Source organism: Poecilia mexicana, unplaced genomic scaffold (assembly GCF_051168715.1).
Source record: "Poecilia mexicana isolate PSO_F unplaced genomic scaffold, ASM5116871v1 scaffold_3, whole genome shotgun sequence".
Lineage (NCBI taxonomy): Eukaryota > Metazoa > Chordata > Actinopteri > Cyprinodontiformes > Poeciliidae > Poecilia > Poecilia mexicana.
The window spans coordinates 12,396,861-12,419,932 of NW_028263372.1; the positions used below are offsets into that span (position 1 = coordinate 12,396,861).

Below are 23,072 nucleotides of genomic sequence, written 5' to 3' on the forward strand. Positions count from 1 at the left end.
TAAACAACATAAAGCCAAAGGGGAAATAAATATTGCATTCAACCAAAAGAGTGCAGATTATGAAATCTGTATACTGTATTGCCCTTCAGTAATCACGAGACTTAAATAGAGAAGACGGGCACATCCGACTACCTAATGCAGTAGTTCATACTACACGATTTTTTCCCCCTATTTTCTCCTTATCACAATCTTAGAATGTTGGCTGATCTAAGATTGTCGCTGGTGATTTCGTAACCGATCATCCTGCGGTGTGTGGTGAGTTACGGTGGATCGTCGTGGCCGCTCCGATCTGAATCAGTGGTTTTCCCCGACTGAGAGCTTAACGCAGCCTGTTGAATGTGACGGGTAGCCAATCAGAAAGCCCGGATTCTCCTCCGTGCTTTCTGAGGGGAAATTACGGAGGGGAATCCCAAACAGCTGACACAGCGCAACCCGAAGTCCAGCGGACATCGGAGATATGTGGAAACAACATTAATGTTTATTCAACATTTCGTGCAAAGAATATAGAAATGACAAGGGGAGGAGTTGAAGCCAAATTGCTACCGCAGATGATAAACCTGGTAAGTTTTCAGCTGTTCTTCGTTACCGTGAGATAAATAGGTTATAATGATTTTCATTCAGTCAGGACTTTACGCTGACTCTAGCCACATGCATCACAGGTAGATTCTAGTAAAACATTGATTAATGCCTGATTTTAAAATTAGTTAACTGGACTTGTAGCCATTATTTTGTGCCCATGTGGCTGGACACCACACGGCACAATCGAACCCGATTGAACCGTTATACCTAGAATTTCTGTCGGCTAATGATGGTCTCTCAGGTTTTGAAAATGGGCCGACAACTCTTACTGTGCGCTGGGCATTACACTAAGGAAATAGAAGGGAGGGTCGGTGCAGAGCACCGGAGCTCAGCCTTTTTTCATTCAGTGTCATCAAGAGAAAGAAAAAAGGCAGGAAGAGACGATAAAGGCGATAATTAAAATGAGGTCGATAGGTTTAATTTATCGTGCGATTAATTGATTTATCGTGACAGGCCAAGACTCTTGGCTTCACAAAAGTAGTGGAAAATACTGTTCATTTACTAAAGAAATGCTAAATAAATGCCCAAATGACTTATTTAAATGGGCATTGTGTGCACAAAATTACTACCTGTTTTCTAAACTAAACATTTATTTAGTATGAAGACGTTGTTACAATGCTAGCCAGTTCAGTAACTTTTTATTGCCTGCCATAGGTGACCCATGAGTGACATGAATTTCAGATAAAAAAAAACAGAAGTTGTAAAAACAACCAAATTGTAGCCTTCCCTTTATTTCAACAACTACATAAACATGCACAACTTTATCATTAGTGCCTATATAGCTGCGGTTTGAAACACCTTACAAGCTTAATGAGGCAATTAAAGATCCCTAGGCCTTTAACTAATTTATTTCTGTTGCTAAATGTAGTTAGTCTTAACCTATTTTCTCATTCGGTGACTTATTGCATGATTGTAAGTGCCAGCTTCTGCCTACAAGCTTGAAAGAGTTCAGCACAGAAAGTACCACAGAGTGTTGACAGGCACCATGGGTATTTGCTCAGCTTCCAAATCTTTCCTTCTTTATTTACTTTGAACTTAGTTTTCTCATGCAGCTTGTATGTGGTGGTTCTTAGTCTAAAACTCATCCTCCCTAGAACACTTTGGCTTCCAAGTTTCTATTTTTTTTTTCTTGTTATATATCAACTCCACCTGCTGCTCCAGGGCATGCTTGGTCTTATGACTTATTCCTTTGTCACTTTGATCTGAGCGGTTGTAATGACTTTTTGCAAAAACATAGGTTTAATATTCACTCAAAGGGACTCTGTCTCACAAGGCCATTGGTGATCTATTTAAAGTAAAATAGATTTTCCTTCAATTCACAAATCTAAAGTAGTATCTGCATAGGAGAAAAGAACAATTCATGTATTCAAATGTAGCATCAGACCCGCCCCTAAAAGGAAGCAACCGAACCCCTCAATGCAAGCAAAGCACCTCTAAATACCATCAGATTTACTATCTATATTCCTAAATGCTTGTGACAACCACACTGTTTCTCACAGCATGTGACCCAGACCCACTGAAACACTCTTTGTTTTGCTTAATCCACTGTGAAAATTGCCCTAATGTTTTGAGAGCTGGAGGAGGTTGCATGGGAATGGTGCTGTGGGAGGATATTCCAAGGACAACAAATTGGTTTGGGACATCAAGTTTGTAGCTTTTAAATTGTGGTACACATGAAGCAATGACTGAGTGCCAAATATCAAGACTGAAAATTTCTTCAGTTTGCTTTCAAGTTAAATAATGTTCTTTTCCTCCAACCCCCATTTTACTGCCAATTGTAAAATGGGGTACAGAGGAAGTCTGTCATTGATATAACATTCAGGATAACCTAAATTACTTAGAAGGCATTCAAGTGAATTTAACATGAAAACCAAATTTATTTCAGTAATTTCCATTTTTCTGAAAAACGGAACATTCAATTTCTCAAAAAACTGGAGTACAACAGAAGACCCAATAAATAAAAGAAAATAAAAAAATGCATAAAAATGGACCTTCTAAAGTTAAGTATTAATTAGCATATTGCTGTGTACAAATATATACACTCCATACCTGTTCATGGGTCCTTTTGCATGAAATGCCTCATTACTATGGCGTGGGATGGAGGCGATCTGCCTGTTCTGTTGAGGTGTTTGGGAAGCCAGGGTTACTTAAATAGTGACCCCTAGCTCATCTGCATTGCTGACTCCAGTGTCTTTCATATTCCTCTTGACAATAGTCCATTGACTCTTTATGGGGGTCATGGAAATTTGTTGGACTATCAAGTTCTTTTAAGCGGGTATAGGTTCCTTTAGGCTGTATGGACCAATGCCAAGTTCTGGAAAATAAAAGCAGCATCTATTTATGCTTGTCTGATGAGGCAGCATGAAGTTCTCTAAAATTTACTCATGGACGGCTTCAGTAGATTTGGACTTGATGAAACACAATGGACCGACAGCAGAAGATAAATTGACACCTCAAAGCAACTCAGACAAACTTCGCACTCACTGTGCTTTCACACCAGCCTGTTTAGTCCGCTTTAATAAAATTCTAGTTTTATTAAATAGTTTGATTAAAACTCTATTTTGCAACTCTGTTAGGCTCTATTTTACTTCGCGTATAAAGTCTGGTTCGTTTGGGCAGGTGTGAATGTGCAATCGAACACTGATGTGAACCAAAAAAGCAAACTAAAGCCTAAGTCTCGGTTGGTTGAAGTGAACTCTGGCAAGGTTTGAATTCCTATGTGCATGCAAGTGAACCGGAGACCACTCAAAACCAGGAAGCAGAGTGTAGCGCAGGGCATTCTGTGTCAATAGAACCAAAACAAACACAGGAGTCTAACACTAGAGGGGAAGAAGTGGCTCATGGTTTTTCAACAAATACAAAAAGAGAAATCCTTCAACCACTACAGTCTGATGCCACTCCACTTTTTTTGTGTACATTTTGTGAAGAAGGAAGTTGCGCTCATGTCGTCTTCGGTTATTGTGTCGTTATTTTTGTGTTGTTTCCTTCAGTAGTTCTTGGTTTTCAATTAGTTTGGATTGTTTGACACAGTGCACTGTGAAAGCGAGCCACACCATTTAAAAAAATGTAACAAATGTTGCAGTTCCCCAATCGAACAGTTTACCAGACTGTCAGGTGAGAAAACACCCTGAATCTCAAGAAACTTGAGAAAGAGAGACATCTCCCAGTTTAAAATTTTGAATATGTTTATTCTTGTGGGTAAATTACATAAAACTTTTATATGTTATCAATATTTGTCATTAACTTTAGAGACATAAAAAATGTGTCTTTACCAGTTTAGTTAGTTTAACTTTGATTTGTAGAAGTGATTTCCATTTAATCAGGTCGCTCCGGCTCCACATCTCGGATCTCTGCTAATTTCGCTCTATGCTTGGCACGCTCCGAGTTCTCTGATAATTCTCCGGGCATCAGATGGCCGCTGATGGCTGGCTCCATCGTGGTATCAGTGGTGCGATCATTAAATGTTTTGCCAGCCACTCACTCCTCAGAGAAAATAAATGCATTATGAATGGCCAACAGATGGGTCTTCGGCCCTCGTTTTCTTACCCGGACTACTAGTTGTGATAGATGGCTGCTTGTGTCAGGGGGCAGCAGATGTGGAGCAACTATAATAATTAATGAGAGAATATCCGTCCCAGTCAAACTGCTGGAAAGACACATCCTGAGGCTAATGTTTAAAACGTTTTCACTGGAGAGGGCCATAAAGTTGGTCTTGATGATTCATATGCGAGGTGTCAACCTCTTCCTTCAGACAGGTCGGTAGAATTGGACAGTATGTAAAGGTGATAATGTGCATCAGCCCAGTGCTAATTGATATGCTAAGGCAACCTTGAAGAGAGGCTAAGCTGTTTGACCTTCACTTCCTTTGATGACACATTGAAAGATGATTTTAAAAACTTATTCCTTGAAAAAAAGCCATGGAAATCACCTCTACCATCGAGTTTAAAATGATTCTTACACCGTCTCAGCATAGTGTGGGATCTATCTTCTGTGCTGTGCTAGTCCTACAATGTGTATCTTTCTCTCAATTGGACTTCACTTTCTATGTTTACAGCATTGTCTGAAAGATAAAATACATAGAAGGGGAGAAAGGGTATTAATATGTTAACTTCATTCATCAAGTAGTTTTAAAAGGTCTTTCCTAATTCGGTATTATTTACAGGAAATTGGTTGCCACAGTTTGTAATCCATCACTGGAGCTCTTGATCACCGTGCACATCATGTCATTTCTAGTGTATTAATCATTTCACTCAGTTATTACACAAGTGACCTTCACTGTGTGACGGCGACTCTCGTCCTTGAATCTTGATGAGTTTAGGAAGGTTGTGGGTTTCGTCTGCTGTCTTTAGTTTTCTGGCACTGGTGCCATCTGCTAGTTATCTCTCTCCATGTGTTTCAGTCTGAAAATTGGCTTCTTTAAAGGGAGCAAAGAGTGGACTTGAGTTGAGAGAATTAGTTCTACGGTCCTGTTTAAACCCTGGCTTTACTGTCATCACTATAATAAGCGACGTTTTGATGGTCACTTTTTTTAGGGTCATCATAAGCCAAGCAAAGCTGCTTCCACAATTAAATATACTACAAACAATAAAAGTCACATGAACACTACATTAAAAAGATGCATGTTGCTCAATAAAAGCACATTTCCGCGTACATTACAGCAAGTAAACAAAGCCACAGATCAAACCACATCATCAGAAGCGTGACAAAACATTATATGCCTACTTTATTTTACAATCTGATTGATGTAGGGACAAATGAAATTTTAAATCTGTTAAGTCGGCAAGCAGGGATGATTTAAAGAGAAAAGAATGATGAAAACTATTTTTATTTTAAAACATTGCAGAATGTTTTGTAGCATTTAATGTGTTCTTTTCATTGCATTATGCCTGGCTCGGTCTTGACGTGACTGAACATGACTTCTCCCAAAAGTGATGTAGGGAAGAAGCAAATTAGTGCTCAAAAAATCCCTCAAGAACGCAAAAGAAAGTTTGATGCTTAAAAATCTCAGCAGGAGGCCCTGCGTCTCCCTCCGCGTTCAAACGACACATGCTTATGCCTTGAAATGTCACCAGAAGAGCTGCAGGATAAGCCTCCGGAAAAGAGAACCGCACTTGGCAGACATTTACTTTTTTTTTTTTTTTTTTTTTTTTACAAATTTACCTTCTTCCTGCAGCTTACCTGCCTCAGAGAGCATTAGCGCTGTTGCACGATAGCCAGGGATTATTGATTAACATTGCTGCTGACATTTCTAGTTCCTTTATACTCCGGCTGGATGGTGATGCTCTCTTTTCAGCCTTCACACACTGACTAGCATTGTTTTTATGTCTCTTCAGACTAAAGTTTGTTGAAACTGTTTTTAATTTTAGGTTATCCTCTGTACTGCATAGTAGTATGTACAGGTTTCCACCCAATATCCAACATGCGCTTTTATCATTCCTAAATATTTTAAAAAGTCTTTTTCCACAGGAAAGACTGTTTTCTTTGCGTTTTATCTCCTTGTACAATTAATACAACTATGGAGTGTGTTGTCTCATCTTGGCACAAAAACTACATGGGAGAAAAATGCAGGGAAAAAATACACAAGATTCTAGATTTAAAAAGGCTTCAGATCTGTTTTTCTCTTCAAACATTGTCAAAAGTCGCAATGGACCATGCAGTGACAGAAGGGTGTCCTGCTGGTTTCTTTGCTCCAGCATCTAATTAAAGTGCTTTGTAAATGACCACATTTTATGAAATGATCAATATACTTTCTTTGATCTAGCAATTTAGCACCGTCTTTAATTTAATAACATGTTTCCACTGGGGTTGGAAATGACTCTGTTACATAAATTGCAGAGGAAACCATCCATGTCACACTCTGCACATAAACACTGATGGATTGGCTGTACATTAATGACTCTGCTATTGAAAAGCCTATAAATTAATCATGGCAGCAATTAAAAATTTACATTTGCGTTCGGGTATTAATTTATAGTGCATCAGTGTCCAAATCCAAAAGTCCAGTATTACAGCTGATAATTACATTTGTTTATTAACGGAATTGAAAAGCTGCTTTGATCAATGATCCAAAAGAATTTCTATTGATTTCTTTTAAGTACACACAGCCAGCCTAAATCATGACGCTCTCTGACAGGGTTGGGCAATTAATTTTCACAAATGGCCACACAAGCAATTATAACTGTGATCCAGGGCCAAACCATTGACTAAACACCATTTTTGTTCGACTACATGTGTGATAGTAACTTGTTAATAACATCTTTTATCGTCTGATGATGGTAGACCTTGCAGTTGAACAATAAAATGTGACCCTATGCTAATAGCTAAGGCTTCTTGTTTACTTTTCATGGATAATACTTGGAAAATTAAATTGTCACAAACGATCATATTTATTTATTTAAGGTCATATTTTTCTCAGCTTAGTCAAATGATTTAAATTTGAGGTGTAATTACTGCAAACATTTCTAGATCCATTTCTTCTCAAGCTGAGTGTGCCACTTTAACTTTTGTATGATTCAGATCTTTTTATCACTTTAGAAATGTTTGTTTTCCAATTAATCTCGTCACTGAATCCAAGATACATACTTTTATAAAAGATATAAACACCTTCAACTTTTACCTTGTCTACTGTTTTGATATGGAGGAAAGCTACACAATATTACATAACGGCTTAAACCTAATTAATACAGTAAAAATATTGTTACATTGTAATTGGTCGTGTATCTTATACATATTTTTTAGACAGAAACCTTTCGTTTCATAAAACATTTTCCGTTGTATTAAACATGGAAAAAAAAAATAATTGTTTGCAAACTCAACAACAGCTGACACATTTTTTGTCATTTCTGTGGCCAAGAAAACATGGTTCCAATAGTTTTGGAAGAATTCCTTAAATCTTTAGCCCAGCGGTGCTTTAGCTGTCCTGTCCTGCTGGTGGGAAATGTGATATATTATAGCTGATATAGGATTTTTTTTTTTTTTTTTTTTTTTGACACCCTTGCTTCTCATGTATGATTCACATTTGAACGCTGTCCATTTTCAGGCATCATAATAATGGAGTTCACATTTCCTCCCGTCACGTGTAGGTGCTGAAGCAGCTGCAGGCGGTGAAAAGCAGAAGATCCAGCGGAGCGCAGACTATGGTGAAGGTGGACGGGATGTCGACCCAGCTGTTTGTTTCTTTGTGAAAGATCTGAGGAGGTCAGTCGCCATTCAGTTGTCTTTGTCAGAAATCAGGGTCTCTGGTGCCTTCAAGCTCAAAAAAGTACAGAGAGATAATCTTATTGTCAGACGTCTTTGAAGCATGCCTCTCGACTATGACCTTGTTCTGACATTGACTGTTTTTGTAACACCCCTTATCTACTCCTCGGCATGCAAATATCATCTTGACTTCATTATCCAAATTATCTCTAACATCTTCTAACAGCATTTGATCTATGAAAATGACCTAGTCTTTTACATGGGTTCATTACCTTGTATAACACAGATAATTGTCTCACTGGAGAAGCCTGAAACACTTCCCACCTTTTTATGCAGTCAAACATAATTTCACACCGGTGATGACTGTTTATGGTTGGTCTGTTTCACCTATCTTCAATATAGCTGTTTAGTTTTCAATAATGTTTTGTTTTATCCCTATATTTTAGCTCTGAGGAGACCAGTGTGACATGTGACATGATAAAACATCTAATTTTACAGAATGAGATGTTTCTGTTTGATAATGTGAACAATAAAATGGTTGTTGTTTGCAGCTGAACTTAAACTCCCAAATTTTCCCTCTGCTAGTTCTGATTTTTGACTTTCTATACAGTTTGACTTGTTCATATCCTGTATGGGTGGATATACGCAGAGAGGACACAGACACAGTAAAAAGAAGCAATGTTGTTTAGTATAAAGAAAAATTGACCTAAAACATCAAAACACACTCAAAATGGACTATTTTAAGTACATATGACTTGAAACCTGATTTCTCCAAATGGCCACCCATTTTAGCCATTTTTCACATTATGTGAGCTTGTAGAAATGCAGACTTATGGTCTATGTGAACATTAAGTTATGATATTTCTGATAACACAAAAGTTTTTTTGATCAGTTTTGATCTCATAAATGGACCCATGAGAACAGTCGCTCTCAAAATCTGTGTGATTTGGTCTTGTTTGTTTCGACAGTTCAAGCCGAGGCTCATATTTACAGTAAATGTATCTGTGAGTACTAAATCCTACCTCTACGTTAGAGAGCATTTACATCCCTGCTTTCTCAACATTTTTCCAGGCTCGCTTTGTGCTGGCAGGACAAGCACTTTTCTTGACCTCCCTCTCAAACAGTCCTGTGATTTTTCTTTTATAACCCCTTCGTTTGAGTCATGGCTGTCTTAATCCCCCTGCAGACTTCAGCTATAAGCTTTGTGGTAATGCCTGGCCTAATCCTCTTCAGTAAAACACACTCACGCATTAAGCTCAAAGCAGTTTACTCACTTACTGGCTGCTTCTGAACAAAGCATGATTGTTGTTTGCGGTACAGATTTGTCTCTGTGTGACTGCTTGTTAAAGGTCCTTTTAATTTTGCATCTTCCTGTCCTTCCAGTAATAAAGTAATAAAGATAAGTGCACACTATTTACAGGTTCAAACAAGATGTGTGTGTGTGTGCTTTTTTTCTTTCTTGTTTAAGTTTTGCTATGATTGTATGTGACACCTTCTAAAACACAGAACAATTTTGTTTTTTTTTGTTTGTTTTTTTTTTGTTTTTTTTGTTGGTATTCATTTCTTTTTATTCCCCTGTCTTGATTGCTAATGGCAGGGGTGGTTAGTAACTAGTTACACTTACTCAGTTACATTCATTTACTGTTCTGTACTTTTTTTTTTACTTGAGTAAGTTTACCTGCTGCTAAACTAGAGTAAAAGTTTTGAATACTCTGACTACCTCTGGTTATTGGACAGCCACTAATGTAGTTATTAACTAGCTTTGAGTCAGAGACGGGAATCTTTTAAGGTAACCAAATGTTCTGCTTACTATGTAAATATTAAACCCTGAATATTCCAACTTATTATGATTCCAACTTGTATTTTTTCTGTCTTTTAGCAAAACATACTGAAGATGTAAGCTCATTATAAATTCTGTTGTGACTGACAAGTCTCAATTGTTTCTTCTGCCTCCAGTTTTATACTTGTCTTCTGAGTCTTGGCAAACAATAGAGGTACTATTGTTGTTTTTATAATCAATCATTTAATATGCTTGCTTGTCACTCTCACTAAATCAAAACCAAGTCTGCAGCTCTTTTGGAAAAAAAATGGAGCAGTCCTTTTGAGTTACTTTTTAATTTTATTTTTTATCAAATTGCAGAGCAACAGAATCACAAGCAGATAAAATAGCTTTGACATGTGGCGTATGGAAAGCAATGCTCATGAAATCTTGTGTCGCCATAACTGCACCTTTTTTGATAGAATAGCAGCTAACATGTTATCTTCTCCGAACAAGAGCCATACGTATCTCGCAGAAAAAAACGACAGATAGCTAGGTATTAAGTTTGCGACAGATTAACTAGTAGAATATGTGTAAAAGAAAATAACTTCAGCCCATCACTGGCCAAATCGAATACTTAATTTCCTCTTTCCAGAGCAGAATAGAAAGATTGTTTGTCTCTCGGTAGGGGAATTCCAGAACAGAGCCAAATTGAGAAACGGACCCTGTGATAATTAGAAATGTCCGTCTTAAAGGACAGAAACTGGATAAACCAGGCAGTAAAGAATAAATTGAAAATTATTCTTAAAGCAGCAGTAGGCAACTTTTATAAAAAATGTTTTCTTATGTATTTAACATTGTCACTATTTTGTGACAGTCTGAGACTGATCATTTGAAACAAAATCAAGCTGCTCTGCCTTTGTGGTCCTACTCCCATCTGCAAAAATACACAGCTCAATCAGAAGTAACCAATCAGAGATAAGAGGAGGGTCTTGGCGCTGTCAATCATCCTGATGTGTGCGCTGCTCACACTCTTCCCCTAGCTCTCTGCTATGCTACATCTCCTTCTAGTATCATAGCAGCCTGCTGTGGTTGCTAGTTACCATAGCCACTGATGACAGATGATAAACTAATTGTCCTGTAATGGTAAGTTGTTTTTCTGCAGTTGACACAGGTGCATCGTGTACTGATGGCGCTAAGACCCTCCTCCTGGCTCTGATTGGTTGTTTCTGACTGAGCAGTGTATGGACCCGGCAGGACCACAGGAAAGAGGCAGAGGATTATCTGTCTCGTCTTATTCTGTCACAATAAAGTGAAAAAAAGGAAACAGAATTTATGATGTAGTTTAGTGAAGAAGTTACAAGCTGCCTTGGATATATACCCTTAAGGATTCACAGTATCCTAATCAGACTGTGAAACTAAACAGAAACCCATAATACCTACTTATTCACACGCACAATCTTTAAATGAGCTAAAATGCCTCTCAGCTGCAGAATAAGCTGATTACTTACTGGCTGTCACAGATTGGTACCTTACTTCTCCAGTGGAGGAGTGCACTGAAATGCCTGGAAAATTTGCTAAAGAGACAAAACCCCTAAATTTTCATCTGCTCCAAATCCAGCCCAAGAGTACTTCACAAGCACTCGACAATTTAATACTGACTGCACATGAGTTTGTGGGGGGGGAGAAGAAAAAAACTCATGGCACGAATCTTTAAGATCATTGCCTTCTTCACATTTCACTTTGTGACAGTCGATGCCTCTAACGACACACCTGCATTGTCTCCAACCCACACTCCTTTACAAATGATAAAATGTGCATCTAAGATAAATGACACTGGCGCCTACACCAGCACGCAGCAGAAAGTGCTTCAGTACATTCTCATTAACCCATAGCGTGCCAATCATTGAGATCGTAGTTACAAGTCTGTGGTTTCACAGCTCATTTCACCCTGGAGTTTCTCCATCCTATCCTCATCCATCTCCGTCAGCTGCCTTCACCCTAAAATGTATAATCTCAGGGGCTGCCTGCTAGCGTGCTGTGGATTATAGGATGTAACCAGAGTTTATAGCAAAGCCTCCGAGAAGATTGTTTGCCCACAGCATGGAATAAAATGTACGTTACATAGTTTCAAGGATCACTCTACTTAGCATGGTCTAAAGTGGTTTGCTGGAAAAAGAGAGACATTTTGACTCAAAATGCGGAGATGCGGAGTTGGCACTGTTCATAATTCACTTTGCATAACATTAATGACTTTTAAATACAGTGTAAATGGATTTTAAGATTTTGGTTTGTTTAGCTAAGCTGCTGCTGCTTTTGCTGTATTTAAATGAAGAGGGTTCTCTGGCAGCTTGTTCATTAGACAGTCAGAGCTGTTTGCTAAATTATAGATTTAATTTAGTCAGATCTCCACTCTGTCCCAGCTCCCTAAACAAAACCTACTAGATTACTGCTACAATATAATGCATTTGGTGTTTAAAATAATAAATCAGTAACTATTTTAACATACACTAGCTTTTGAATAAATTAAAGACTTGCAGGTTCCTTATTTAGCATAAGCAATCTGTGGTTGTTGTACGGCAACCTCACTTAGTCTTGTTTAGATTACCTGAACTTTGCTGGATGATTATCTCCATCTCCAGGGGCTTGTTAATATAAAAGGCATGCTGCATCAGGCCGAGATGCTTTATATAAACACAGCAACAAACATATGTTCACAATCATTTTAACATGTCTGATGTTCTGCAATAACAGCAAAGATGTAAAGGTAAAGGTGTTTGCTGTTTCTGCTGCAGTGTGAACTTGTCAGCATTAACTTTAGCAAAGTTAGGTATTCTTGCCAGACTGAAAATTATTTTTTGTTTATTTTGAGTCCTGGGCTTCATTCCTAAACAATGAAACATCCAAGGCCACACATTGTTTTCATAAGTCATTGTAGAGAAGTGGAATACTGTTTTAGTTACACCTTTAAGCTGTAAAGCAAATACTAGTTCCTCTTAAAAACAAACAAAATGGTGGTTCCATATTTGTTAATAAAGTTGATGAGTCATTACACACACACAGCTTGGAGCTCTCGACTCACTTTCATAAAATTAGATTTTTATATAACACCAGCAAGAAAAGTACATATAAAACAGAAGAACTGTCATGCTTATGAAAAGCATGTTTATTTACATGGACTCAATACTGGTAGCTCCTTTTGCACAAATTACTGCATCAGTGTGGTGTGTCATGGAGGCGATCAGTGTGTGGTTCTGCTGGGGATAGTAGAAGGCCCGTGTGGTTTCAGCCTTCGGATCATCTGGAGTATTCAGTCTGTTGTATCAGGTCAGGGAAGTTTGCTGGCCAGTCAAGAACAGTAAAGGTACCAAAAACTGGTTCAGGGATGCAAGTTATCTATTAAGTTGATCTAAAGTTAATTGTCCTCATTGACTGACGAATGATTAAGTGACAGCCATTTTCTTAAAAACCAAAATTTTCTCTTGCATCAATCGTGTGGACCGTCTTTCCATAACATGATGGGCTAATTTTTTCATAATGTGCTACATTTATTATCATAATGTACTCCATCCTCAGTCCACTCCTTGTGAAGCTCCCTCAAATTTTATTCATAAACATAAGGCTTACTGAAGCTTAACCTGCCATGTGGAGAAAAGTAGTGTAATTACCAAATACTGCAGAGCTCTTGACATAGGACATATCATCATCTGATCAGTTGGTCAAAAGGAAAAGTATATAAACTTTTTTTTTTATTATTCCTGTCTGGAAAGATGTATTTCTTGAAAATCTGTGGCAGGAATTAATTTTCATCAACTGGATTTATATCAAATAATATTGTTAATGTTGACAAAGGGGCTCAGAAAGCACATTTGTCCCCTGCAGGGAGCTTTGGGGATTGAACAGAGCAGCGCTGAATGGAGGGCCACAGATCAGGCCGATGGGGTTAACTGAGTGGTCAGCAGAATCATTACACTGTAATCCTGTTGCTTTTTTTGTTCAAGGAGCACTCTGGACATTTCAGAGTCCAGAGTGCTCTGGACCTCCTGTCAACAAGAGAAAAATGTAATCAAGGGTTATGGCAATGTTATCCTATGAAAACTTATCGTTTTACTTGGGGGGTGGGGAAGGGGAGTAATTTGAAGTGAAAACAATCACATAAGCTTGTTCTTGAGTGGCGTTTGCTTTACTAAGAACCTGGAACTTGGCAATGTAGTTTTCCTAATTGATTAACTTGAACTGAGCCAAATTTCCCCTATGCTGACATTGGGTGCAGCCCCTTAGTAAAGTGAATTTTTTGTACTCCTTTCCAGTTGTTCCTTATGGGACAATATAATCTGAAAAGCTGCTTTGATTTTTCAGTGGGATGTTTTTTTTGCATTAATCCTGTCCAGCACTGGGGGTCAGGGGGTTCTCCTCCAAAAGGATTGCCTCTCATCTTCTGACCAGCTTTGTGCAGTTTTTTTAAATGTATAAATTTCATCTCACATTATCATCAGAGGGATAAAACCAGCTGATCTTGTCTAGTAATTGCTGGATTGCACAAAGATCTCAATTATACCAACAAACCTTCATTTTCAAACCTAAAAGACAAATGGCAGTGATAGAACTTTCTAAACTTTTTGTCTGATTAGAGTTGATATGCCCTACAAACTAAAACAAATTAGTAAATATTAGTAAGATTGTGGCAGTGTATTTATTAGAAATGATTTTGCCCTTGGTACAGGATGTTCTGTAAACAGCTACATTTGTTTAATCTGTATTCTAAGGGATCTCTGACTTCCTCCCCAACATGACAATAATGCACCACTGCCGTCCTTTCTGCAGAGCAAGGACAGTCATTTATTTTCTAGTTCTGAAGACAAACACAAATCATTCGGAGCCTTTCAGGAATCCGCCAAGGCTCTTGTTTTTCGGATGTGAACATCCTCCCAATAGATGCACATAAATCTGGGTCAAAATACATCGGGGACAATGCAGCACTCTATGTAACAAGCTGCAGAAATGCTGTTTGCTTTGTAATTAACTACTGCTTAGCAGCAAATACGATTTACAAATGACTCAATTTGTGCAAATGGAATGTAGAGGAGAGTAATCGAGTAACATTTCATTACATGTATGATGTAAAAGAAGATGACGGCACTCTTCTTAAGTTGTCTATTTGGGAAATTATTTTCCTTTAGGCACGGATTAAGTAACAGCAACACAGGAGAGATAGCTTTGTTTTTTAAATAAATTATTCAGATCCAGAAGGATCAGTTTGAGTCACAGATGAATGTGTGGGGTAAGGTGCCAAATTATAGAGGCCGGTAATGTTCTCAGAGATGACTCCATTTGTTAATTTAGTGTGCCAGTCATGTTTTGGTCAATTATCCCAAATACAAAGGGAATTTACCTTCCAAATAATACAATTATTCACTTTCAATAGCTGAAGCACAGATTGGCACAGTAAAACCAATAAACATCTCATCTCTGTCTTTCATTGCATCACTGGAAAAGTCTAATCCGGTATGTCTTGGACACGCTCTCTCTTTTATTTGATGGAAAATTGAATTGCAAGGAGAAACTTCAACTACACAAATCACAATGTATCCCAGTTTCTCTGCAATGGCTGCACGGCATTAGTAAATCATGCAATTGTGATATTAACATTGCTCTGGCTACATTAGTTGCAATAAATCTGTGATTTCTTATCTTTCCTGTTTTTGCACTGACATATACCATGTATCCAACTCTCTAGGATTTTTGGTATCTTTGAAACAGCCATCTCTGAACATCTACCCTAGAAAAACTCTATTAAAAACAAAAAAAATATTATTTTGGTATGCAGAGCCGAAATTCATAAAACTTGAAATCAACTAGCAAAAAAAAAATATTGAAATCCCAATAAACCTTTCCTCTATCAACTACATCCCAATTTAAGGGAAGATACAAAACAGCAAAGCAGCTGAAGGCTAACAATTTTCCCAAAACAATTGCAGCTCATATTTTTTTAAAAAACAAGGTTTCCTCTTTTTTGTGCGACTGGAGGTACAAATGGACCAAAAAAATATGTTTTGCAAACTGTCCAGGCCTGGTGTGGACAGAACATTAATGGTGAGACTCTGAGGAGGGTTTTTCTCTGGCTGTGAGAAAAACAATTTTTTTTTACTATTAAAACCACTTCTTTAATCAGATTGCAAATGATAAAAACAAAAAATCATTCTGACAGTAAAATGACAAATTAACCTTTGAAAGCTGTCTAAGCATAATAACCAGCAGTTTAGATGCTGACGGCCTGTGATGCTGGTCAGACTAAATGTTCCAAATCCATAACATATTCAAATGAAGCGGCTTCTAAATGTCCTTCTGTCATGTGGTGCTGCGGTAAACAGTCTTTTATGCGAAGCAAGAACTTCCCAGACATACGAGACCTTTTCAAATTTACAGTGCAGCTTTGACGCGCTCGCTTTTAGAAACAGGTTAAGGAAATAGTTTCCTGCTCATCATCTACTTTAAAAAGGTCTGACTGATCTCTTGACAACACCGGCTCACACCAGCGCCTCACCCACACATCTCTAGCTTGATTCACTCCTTTTATCCGTTAGTGACCCGCACAGGTTCATCCATCTACTCAGTCAAGTTTCTCTTTCGTTTAATCTTTCCAGAAAGAACCTCTGGGATCTCTGACTTTAGGTGTTTCTTCATAGTCCTGTAGCTGCTGTCCTCACCTTGAATTTGTCTCTGAGCTCTTGACACCAACAACTTTCTGACAAATGTTCAGCAGTTCTTCAGCATGATTGGCCAGGTGGCTGGTGAGTTGCTGGGTTCTTTGTTAAATGCAACTACAGAGTTTTATACCTCATTGTGTTATCTAAAAAGAGCAATATTGATTTCACAATTTAATAAATTTTGGAAGAATTTGAAGATGTGGTTTCTAAGGTAAAATCAGAATGCATACTTTTTTTTCTGTCGTTTTAATAATGCATTGCCACAAATGGCAGGAGTTTAAGTTGAGCTGTCTCTTTGCCCTTACCTTTTCATTTACAAAAGAAAACATCTAATTTGCATCTCTGAAACAGGACATCGTTTTTGATTTGTGTCCACGGAGAGGAAGGTGATGGGATACTTTTTATGCTTCTGTACCTAAGCCTGTGTATTTCAAACTGGGAGCAGCAGAGGGCTATAAAAAGAGACTATCATTTATAGAGAGTTGCTTGTCAAGACCAGTCCTACTTATCTTTCAAGGTGCAGTCTGTGTGTTTTTTTTTGTTGTTTTTTTACTTGCATTTTTCTACTAGTGTTGGAGCTGTGAGCAGTTTTGCGTTTCATCACTGCACTGAGCTGTAGTGTCCCCAAATGTCAATAATACGCATTTCAGTAATTGATCAGGCAGAGATGAGACGTGTTTGTTCATGGCAGCAGAAGGTGCAATTCTAATTTGACTTCTGCATTATGCTTTGTTGAATTTGTACTCTGACAGTGTTTGCTATTAGAAACACTGTGTACACCTCCCTCGTTGATTGGAGCCACTTCATAAATTAACATTGTTCCAGGTGCCTCTTGCACAGTGACTCGACTTTGCATTGTAAAAGTGGATTACTATTGCCAAAATTATTGTACATTAATCACACCCATTTTCAGCAGCGTCCCATTTAAGATGAGGCAGTGAAATGAACTTGGATAGTAATGATTTTCCCCTCTCCCTCCTCGGTCATCTCTTTAACAGTAAATTCTGTGGGCAGTAAGCTGTAATTAGTGTGGAGGAGGAAGCTAAAGGTTGTGCATTGATTTCTTGTTTGCTTGGTGAAAATGTCAAAGAGAAACATGAATCCTGATTCACAATAGGGCCTGAAACATGTCTGCTTTGTGTGCTGCAATTAAAGCTCTTTCAATACCAAATATTAACACACTGATTAATTACAATATTCTACCACGTGGTGTATTTATTTGGGAATGGATGTTCGACGCAGAATGTCAATGATGACACGGTGGTGGTGACATTAAAGCAGTCTTATTTAAAAATAAAAAAAATAAAGTCTCAAGAATTGTTTCAGAAATGTCAATGCAAAACATCAGTGATGGTGTAAACCTTTTTAGAAAGGGTAATTGGGTTTAGACTCGGTTTGATCTGCAGATAGAATATTGACTGAACAGGTCAGAGACTTGGTGTCCTAAAGTTTAATGGCAGCAACATTAAAATAACAAACAAAAACATCACTTAGCATTTGCGTTACAGTCTTAACCGTAAAAATGAAACTCTCTAAGGGGAGCAGCTTTTTAGTTTAAGAGTAGTGTTGTCCATTCTTGCTGTAAATTATATATTGCATTTTGCATTGGATGTATTTAGTTTGATTCCGAAAATATTCTGATCAACTCCTCTAAGCTTAAACATTGTTTTCGATTGCTAAAAATGGTTTCAAATACAGCGTTCTGCATTACAATGTGTGCATGTCTATTATCTATAGTCTTCTATATTTCTTATGTGTATTTTTAAAGCTCTTATGGTTTGCTAGCTGACTTATAAAGAAATACTCCTTGTTTCAAGCTACCAATTAATGAGATTTAAATGTTCTGGTTGATAAATCTCGACACCCCCTCCTCCTTGCACCTTTCTCATCATGGTTTGACCTTTTGTAGCTCCAACTGAAGGAAAGCAGGAATGTGGGAAAACTCAACTCTAAATTGAACATTAGTCTTAGTAAATTGTTACTTACTGTCAGGAACAACAGTGATTGAAACACAAAAGATATGCATGAAAAGCTGTCACAGATGTCAGCTTCCTTAGTGTTTTTGTCAAAGTTAATGAGAGGCTTTCAGACTCCGGAAATCAAAGCACAAACCAGAACTTCTTGTTTGCGACAAAAGACCGTCAGAGCCACATGGCAATTTTTTGTTTTTGTTCAGAACGCACAATTTTACTCGCACTGTGTGTGGCCTAATTTAGTCCTTGTGTGTTCCTGACACAGATGTAGTGCAGATTTTCCCCCCAAACACTTTTACAAAATACCACAATAGTTTAAAGTGCCATTAAAAAGTACTTGCTCTTTTACAGATTTCTTCTGCTTTTGAAACTTATGTTTTTCAGATCAAACGAATTCTAAAATCAGACAAAAATCAACTTCATTTTTAATGCAGCTGGGAATCGAACTGGTAACCCACCAACTGAAAGATGAAAACGTCTCAAAAACCAAAAAGACTTCGAGGTCAGTGTTCGTGATCCCAGCAGTAAGAGACTGGAGGAATAGTCAGATTTATGAGTTCCACTGATTTTAAAAAGAACAAAGACTCATTTTACATCGGCCAAGAAACATCTGTATGAAAACCAAGACATTTTTTGGAAGTACCTTTTGTTTGTGTCACATACATAGCTGCCATTTTAACCAACTCCTAATTTGACAGTTGCAAAATGAATGTTTCGTCCATCTTTTTGCAATGAGGTAAAACAGAAGGCTGTCTTTTGTCAGACAGCTGAACTTCACATTTTTCACAACAGGTCTCAAGAAAGCTTATTTACCCCAAATCAAAGGGAACACTATCATTTGCGCATGCTTTTGACACTTTATTTGCGTTTGTTTTATGTGGGCAGGTTGTGACCATGCGCTGCCTGGCTGCACGGGTGAACTACAAGACGCTCATAGTCATATGCGCCCTCTTCACACTCATAACGGTGCTGCTATGGAACCGCTGCTCCCGTGACATCTCCATCCGTTTCCTGCCCCGGGCCGCCTTTGTGGTTCCAAGTGCAAAGATCAGCAGCAGCCAGCAGCAACCTCCACAACCCCCCGAGCCTCCACCTGTTGTTGGCGTTGTTGGTGGGATCAAATATGAAGAAATTGACTGCCACATCAACGATGAGTCCACTATCAAAGGCAGGCGAGAGGGAGGGGAGATCTACCTGCCCTTCAGTTGGGTGGAAAAATACTTTGAAGTGTACGGCAAGGTGGTGCAATATGATGGCTATGATCGCTTCGAGTTTCAGCACAGCTACTCCAAGGTCTACGCCCAGCGTGAGCCCTACCACCCCGAAGGAGTCTTCATGTCCTTTGAGGGATACAATGTGGAGGTCCGCGATCGTGTCAAATGCATCAGTGGAGTTGAGGGTAAGGAGATTTTAATTATATGGTCCACAGCAACGTTTTTAAAGTTTGTGAACGACCTTAAACTACCTAAACTTTGTGCCTGTCTTTTTGCATACCTGTAAAGGTAAAATAGTTGCCCTGTTTTCCACAGGAAATGTCAGGTAGCTGTGTTAATGTCAAGAGTCTGTTCTTAACGAAAAAGTGACCCACAAATTTAAGTAACTACCAAATGGAAACGGTTTAATTTCCATTAAAATGTTTGCTTTTCTTATCAAGACTATGTCGGGGTTTATCTTCTGACAGACACCTGGGTATAAGTCTGAGAGTCCACTCTCAGTTTCTTATCAGAGTTGTGTGTGTTTTTTTTTTCTTTTTTTCTTTTCTTTTGGTTCCTTTTAAAATAATTGCCAGGAAGGATCAATAGCTCATTTTAAAAGGCTATTAGTTGAAACCACATGGTCATCAATATAGCTCTCCTTCTTGCTTGCATGAAGAAGTGGCCCGGTACACTTAGGTGAAATTGCAAAATAGATATTCATTATTTTTCTTTTATCACGAAATGGCTAGAGCTACCAATAAGGCACACAATTCCCTTATTGGTACTCATATACTCGTATATCTTACAATTCTGTGACTTAATGTTTGCATTGTCTTTGTGTGTGTGTGTGTGTGTGTGTGTGTGTGTGTGTGTGTGTGTGTGTGTGTGTGTGTGTGTGTGTGTGTGTGTGTGTGTGTAAATTTCAGACCTTTGTGACAAGCTGAGGTGTTTTCAGTGTTTGTAAAACAAAAGCAACACCAGCGAATGGGTTTTAATTTTGCTAAGATGCATTATTCATTTTGCTTGGTTTTACTTTGGCTAACTGAAGAACACAGTTGACACTGAAGCCATGTGAAAAAGTAAGAACCTTTTTATAAGGGTTTGCAAACAGGGATAAAATTAACAATGGTAGACTTCAATCAGGTGCTCTTACACCATGTCCTGCCAACATGTTTAACTACAGAAAGGTTAAAACTAGGACGGCGTTTTGACCTCTGACCAGCAGTGTCTGATGAAACAGCCAGAAAGTGTAGAAGTAGTTAGGAGTTAAATGACTTTCTTAGACTTTATTATTTTTTGTCATTTACATGATTGAATTTCAATGTTTGTACAGAATTTAGAATCTTGAAACAGGATATAAAATACTAGTTGCTACATAAGACAAGATGCAAGTCAAGACTTTGATGCCATATAAAAACCTGTTAGTTTAGCACAAAATATGACCAAATATTAATTATCTAATGCGGTGGCCCTTTATTTAAAGGGGTGTGCATAAGCCTGACATGTCATAAGCATTACATACCACCTGTCATGAGCATGAATGTTGGTTGTCATGTGATGTCATTCAGAAAATGACACTTTTTATGTCATTTTGCATTAAAAGTGGATTGAATTTGCACTGAATTAAATGGCTATACGAGTTGGACATTACAAAACAAAGACTTGTATTTGATTCAGGATAAAACATAGTCAAGTTAATCTGATCATATAAACAGTTTCATTGTTCATTTCATACATTTATTAACATATGGTCATCAATATGTGTTCATGCTCTTATATTAGCTCATCTGGATGTACTAGCTAGCTTCTGCAGAGATAATTTTGCTAGAAACAAGCTACATCCTAAAGCTCAAAGATAATGCATTTTAGTGTCTAACTCAACAACAAAGGCATACACGTGGACATGATTGACAGCGCTAAGACTCTCCTCCTGGCTATATTGGGAGCAGCAGAAGAAAGCAGAGGACCTTTATTTATTCTTTAAAAAAATTCACAGATTATCTGTCTCATACCATACTGTCACATAGTGACAGTTTCAGCAAATATGTAAAACAATATATAAAAGTTACATACTGCGGCTTTAAGTAAAGTTTTAGCTTTAATTATAAGAGCCTTAAATCTTATATTTGGGTCATGTGTTTGTACTTTTTCATTGAAGAATGCCGTAAATAATTTGGTCTGTAGCTCTTGCACATCACAACTTCCTACATTTATGTCTGAGCTGTACCAATTGCACAGGGACAATTTACACAATCCTTCCTGTGCTGCAGGAAGATGACCACTCGCTGTGAACATGTGTGTGTATTGTGGAAATGGGTCATAAAAGAATTAAAGCAAACCTCTGGGCTCAACATTGATTCTTGTTTCCTATTCCGCTAATATTTCTACCATTTGAAATAGATGAGACACATTTACATTTCTATACAACCACTTTAAAAGATCTATTAATATTGCCCAAGGCCACTTAGCTATTTAACATTCACATGTGCAAACATACACACTTCTTCTTAACTTAGTTTAATTTCAGAGGTGGAAGCAGCAGTCTATTAATTAACTTGTCACAGAGGTACCACAGGGTTTAATGAAGGTCATGGGAGTATTTTCCTCCCAGTGTGCATCACACCCTACTGAAAAGTTATTTAACAAGACCCTCAGCCACATGCGCTAATTGTTGTAATGACCAGTCAGCATCTGGCACTGGATATTCTCCCAGATGGTACAGTTATTTCAAGCTTAAGCAACCAATTAGAAGAAAATTATATCACATAAATGTAAGTGTAAGGGAAAAAAATGTTTTAGAATGTTGCATTGTCAGCAGTCTTTGAATCTCTGCATAACTTGTTTACTGATGAACCATTAAAATGAATGCCGGTGTATTAAAAAAATACACATGGTAACCATCTCTTATAACAAAAGTGTAATTTTATACAATCACTTTCTGGTGCTTGATAAAGTGACAATTTAACACCCAATAAAGGATCGTCACTTTAGAAATGTCAGTGAAAAGTATGGCCACTTACTGCACAAGATTTCACATTAACTGTTGCATCGGTGCAACATGGTATGGAGGTAATTAGGCTGTGGCTCTGCTGTGGTGCTAAGGTGACCTGGTTCCTCAAATAATCACAGTCCGCAGAAACTGCACACATCACAAGAAGTGGATTCTGGGCACTCTTTACGTGAAAATGAAAGGCATTTATTTTTCATATGGATTACTGAGCTAAATCTCTAAGCTTTTATTCATTGCTCAGATAAGATCCCTGCTACTTGTTCACCATTTTGTTTTTTCGTCCACTCAACTTTCTATTAATGTGTTTGGATACAGCACTTGATGACTGTTTCCTGGACAACTGTTGAGTCAGCAGCCCTCATCGTAATGTTGTAGGCTCTGATGGACCACTTCTGCTTCGCTGTTCTCTGTCGTGTTTTTAATGTTTTGAGAATCTGCATTTTTGCATAACTGCTGAGCCTCACTTTGTTTTTGTTTTGATTTGTTTTCTGAAATAAGTTAACTTTTTGATGATATTCAAATTTATCGAGATGCACCTGTAAATTGTCTGGATTAGCACCCTGAAAAATATTAGTCATATTTCCAGGAAAGTCGCAAAAATATGCGCACACTTTTAACAGTCAATTTCACACGGATTACTTCTCTTCAGTG

General features: G+C 37.9%; 1 protein-coding gene across 2 annotated transcripts in view; it reads left to right on the forward strand.

The window, feature by feature from the left end:
* Positions 1 to 23,072, forward strand: part of glceb (glucuronic acid epimerase b) — a 57,035-nt gene that overhangs the window by 18,399 nt on the left and 15,564 nt on the right. For both annotated transcript variants that reach the window (XM_015007843.2, XM_015007840.2), the window contains 2 exons: positions 7,662 to 7,776; positions 19,101 to 19,614. In XM_015007843.2, coding sequence (XP_014863329.1) covers positions 19,110 to 19,614 — 505 coding nt within the window. In that variant the 5' untranslated portion in view covers positions 7,662 to 7,776; positions 19,101 to 19,109. The remainder of the gene's footprint in view (positions 1 to 7,661; positions 7,777 to 19,100; positions 19,615 to 23,072) is intronic.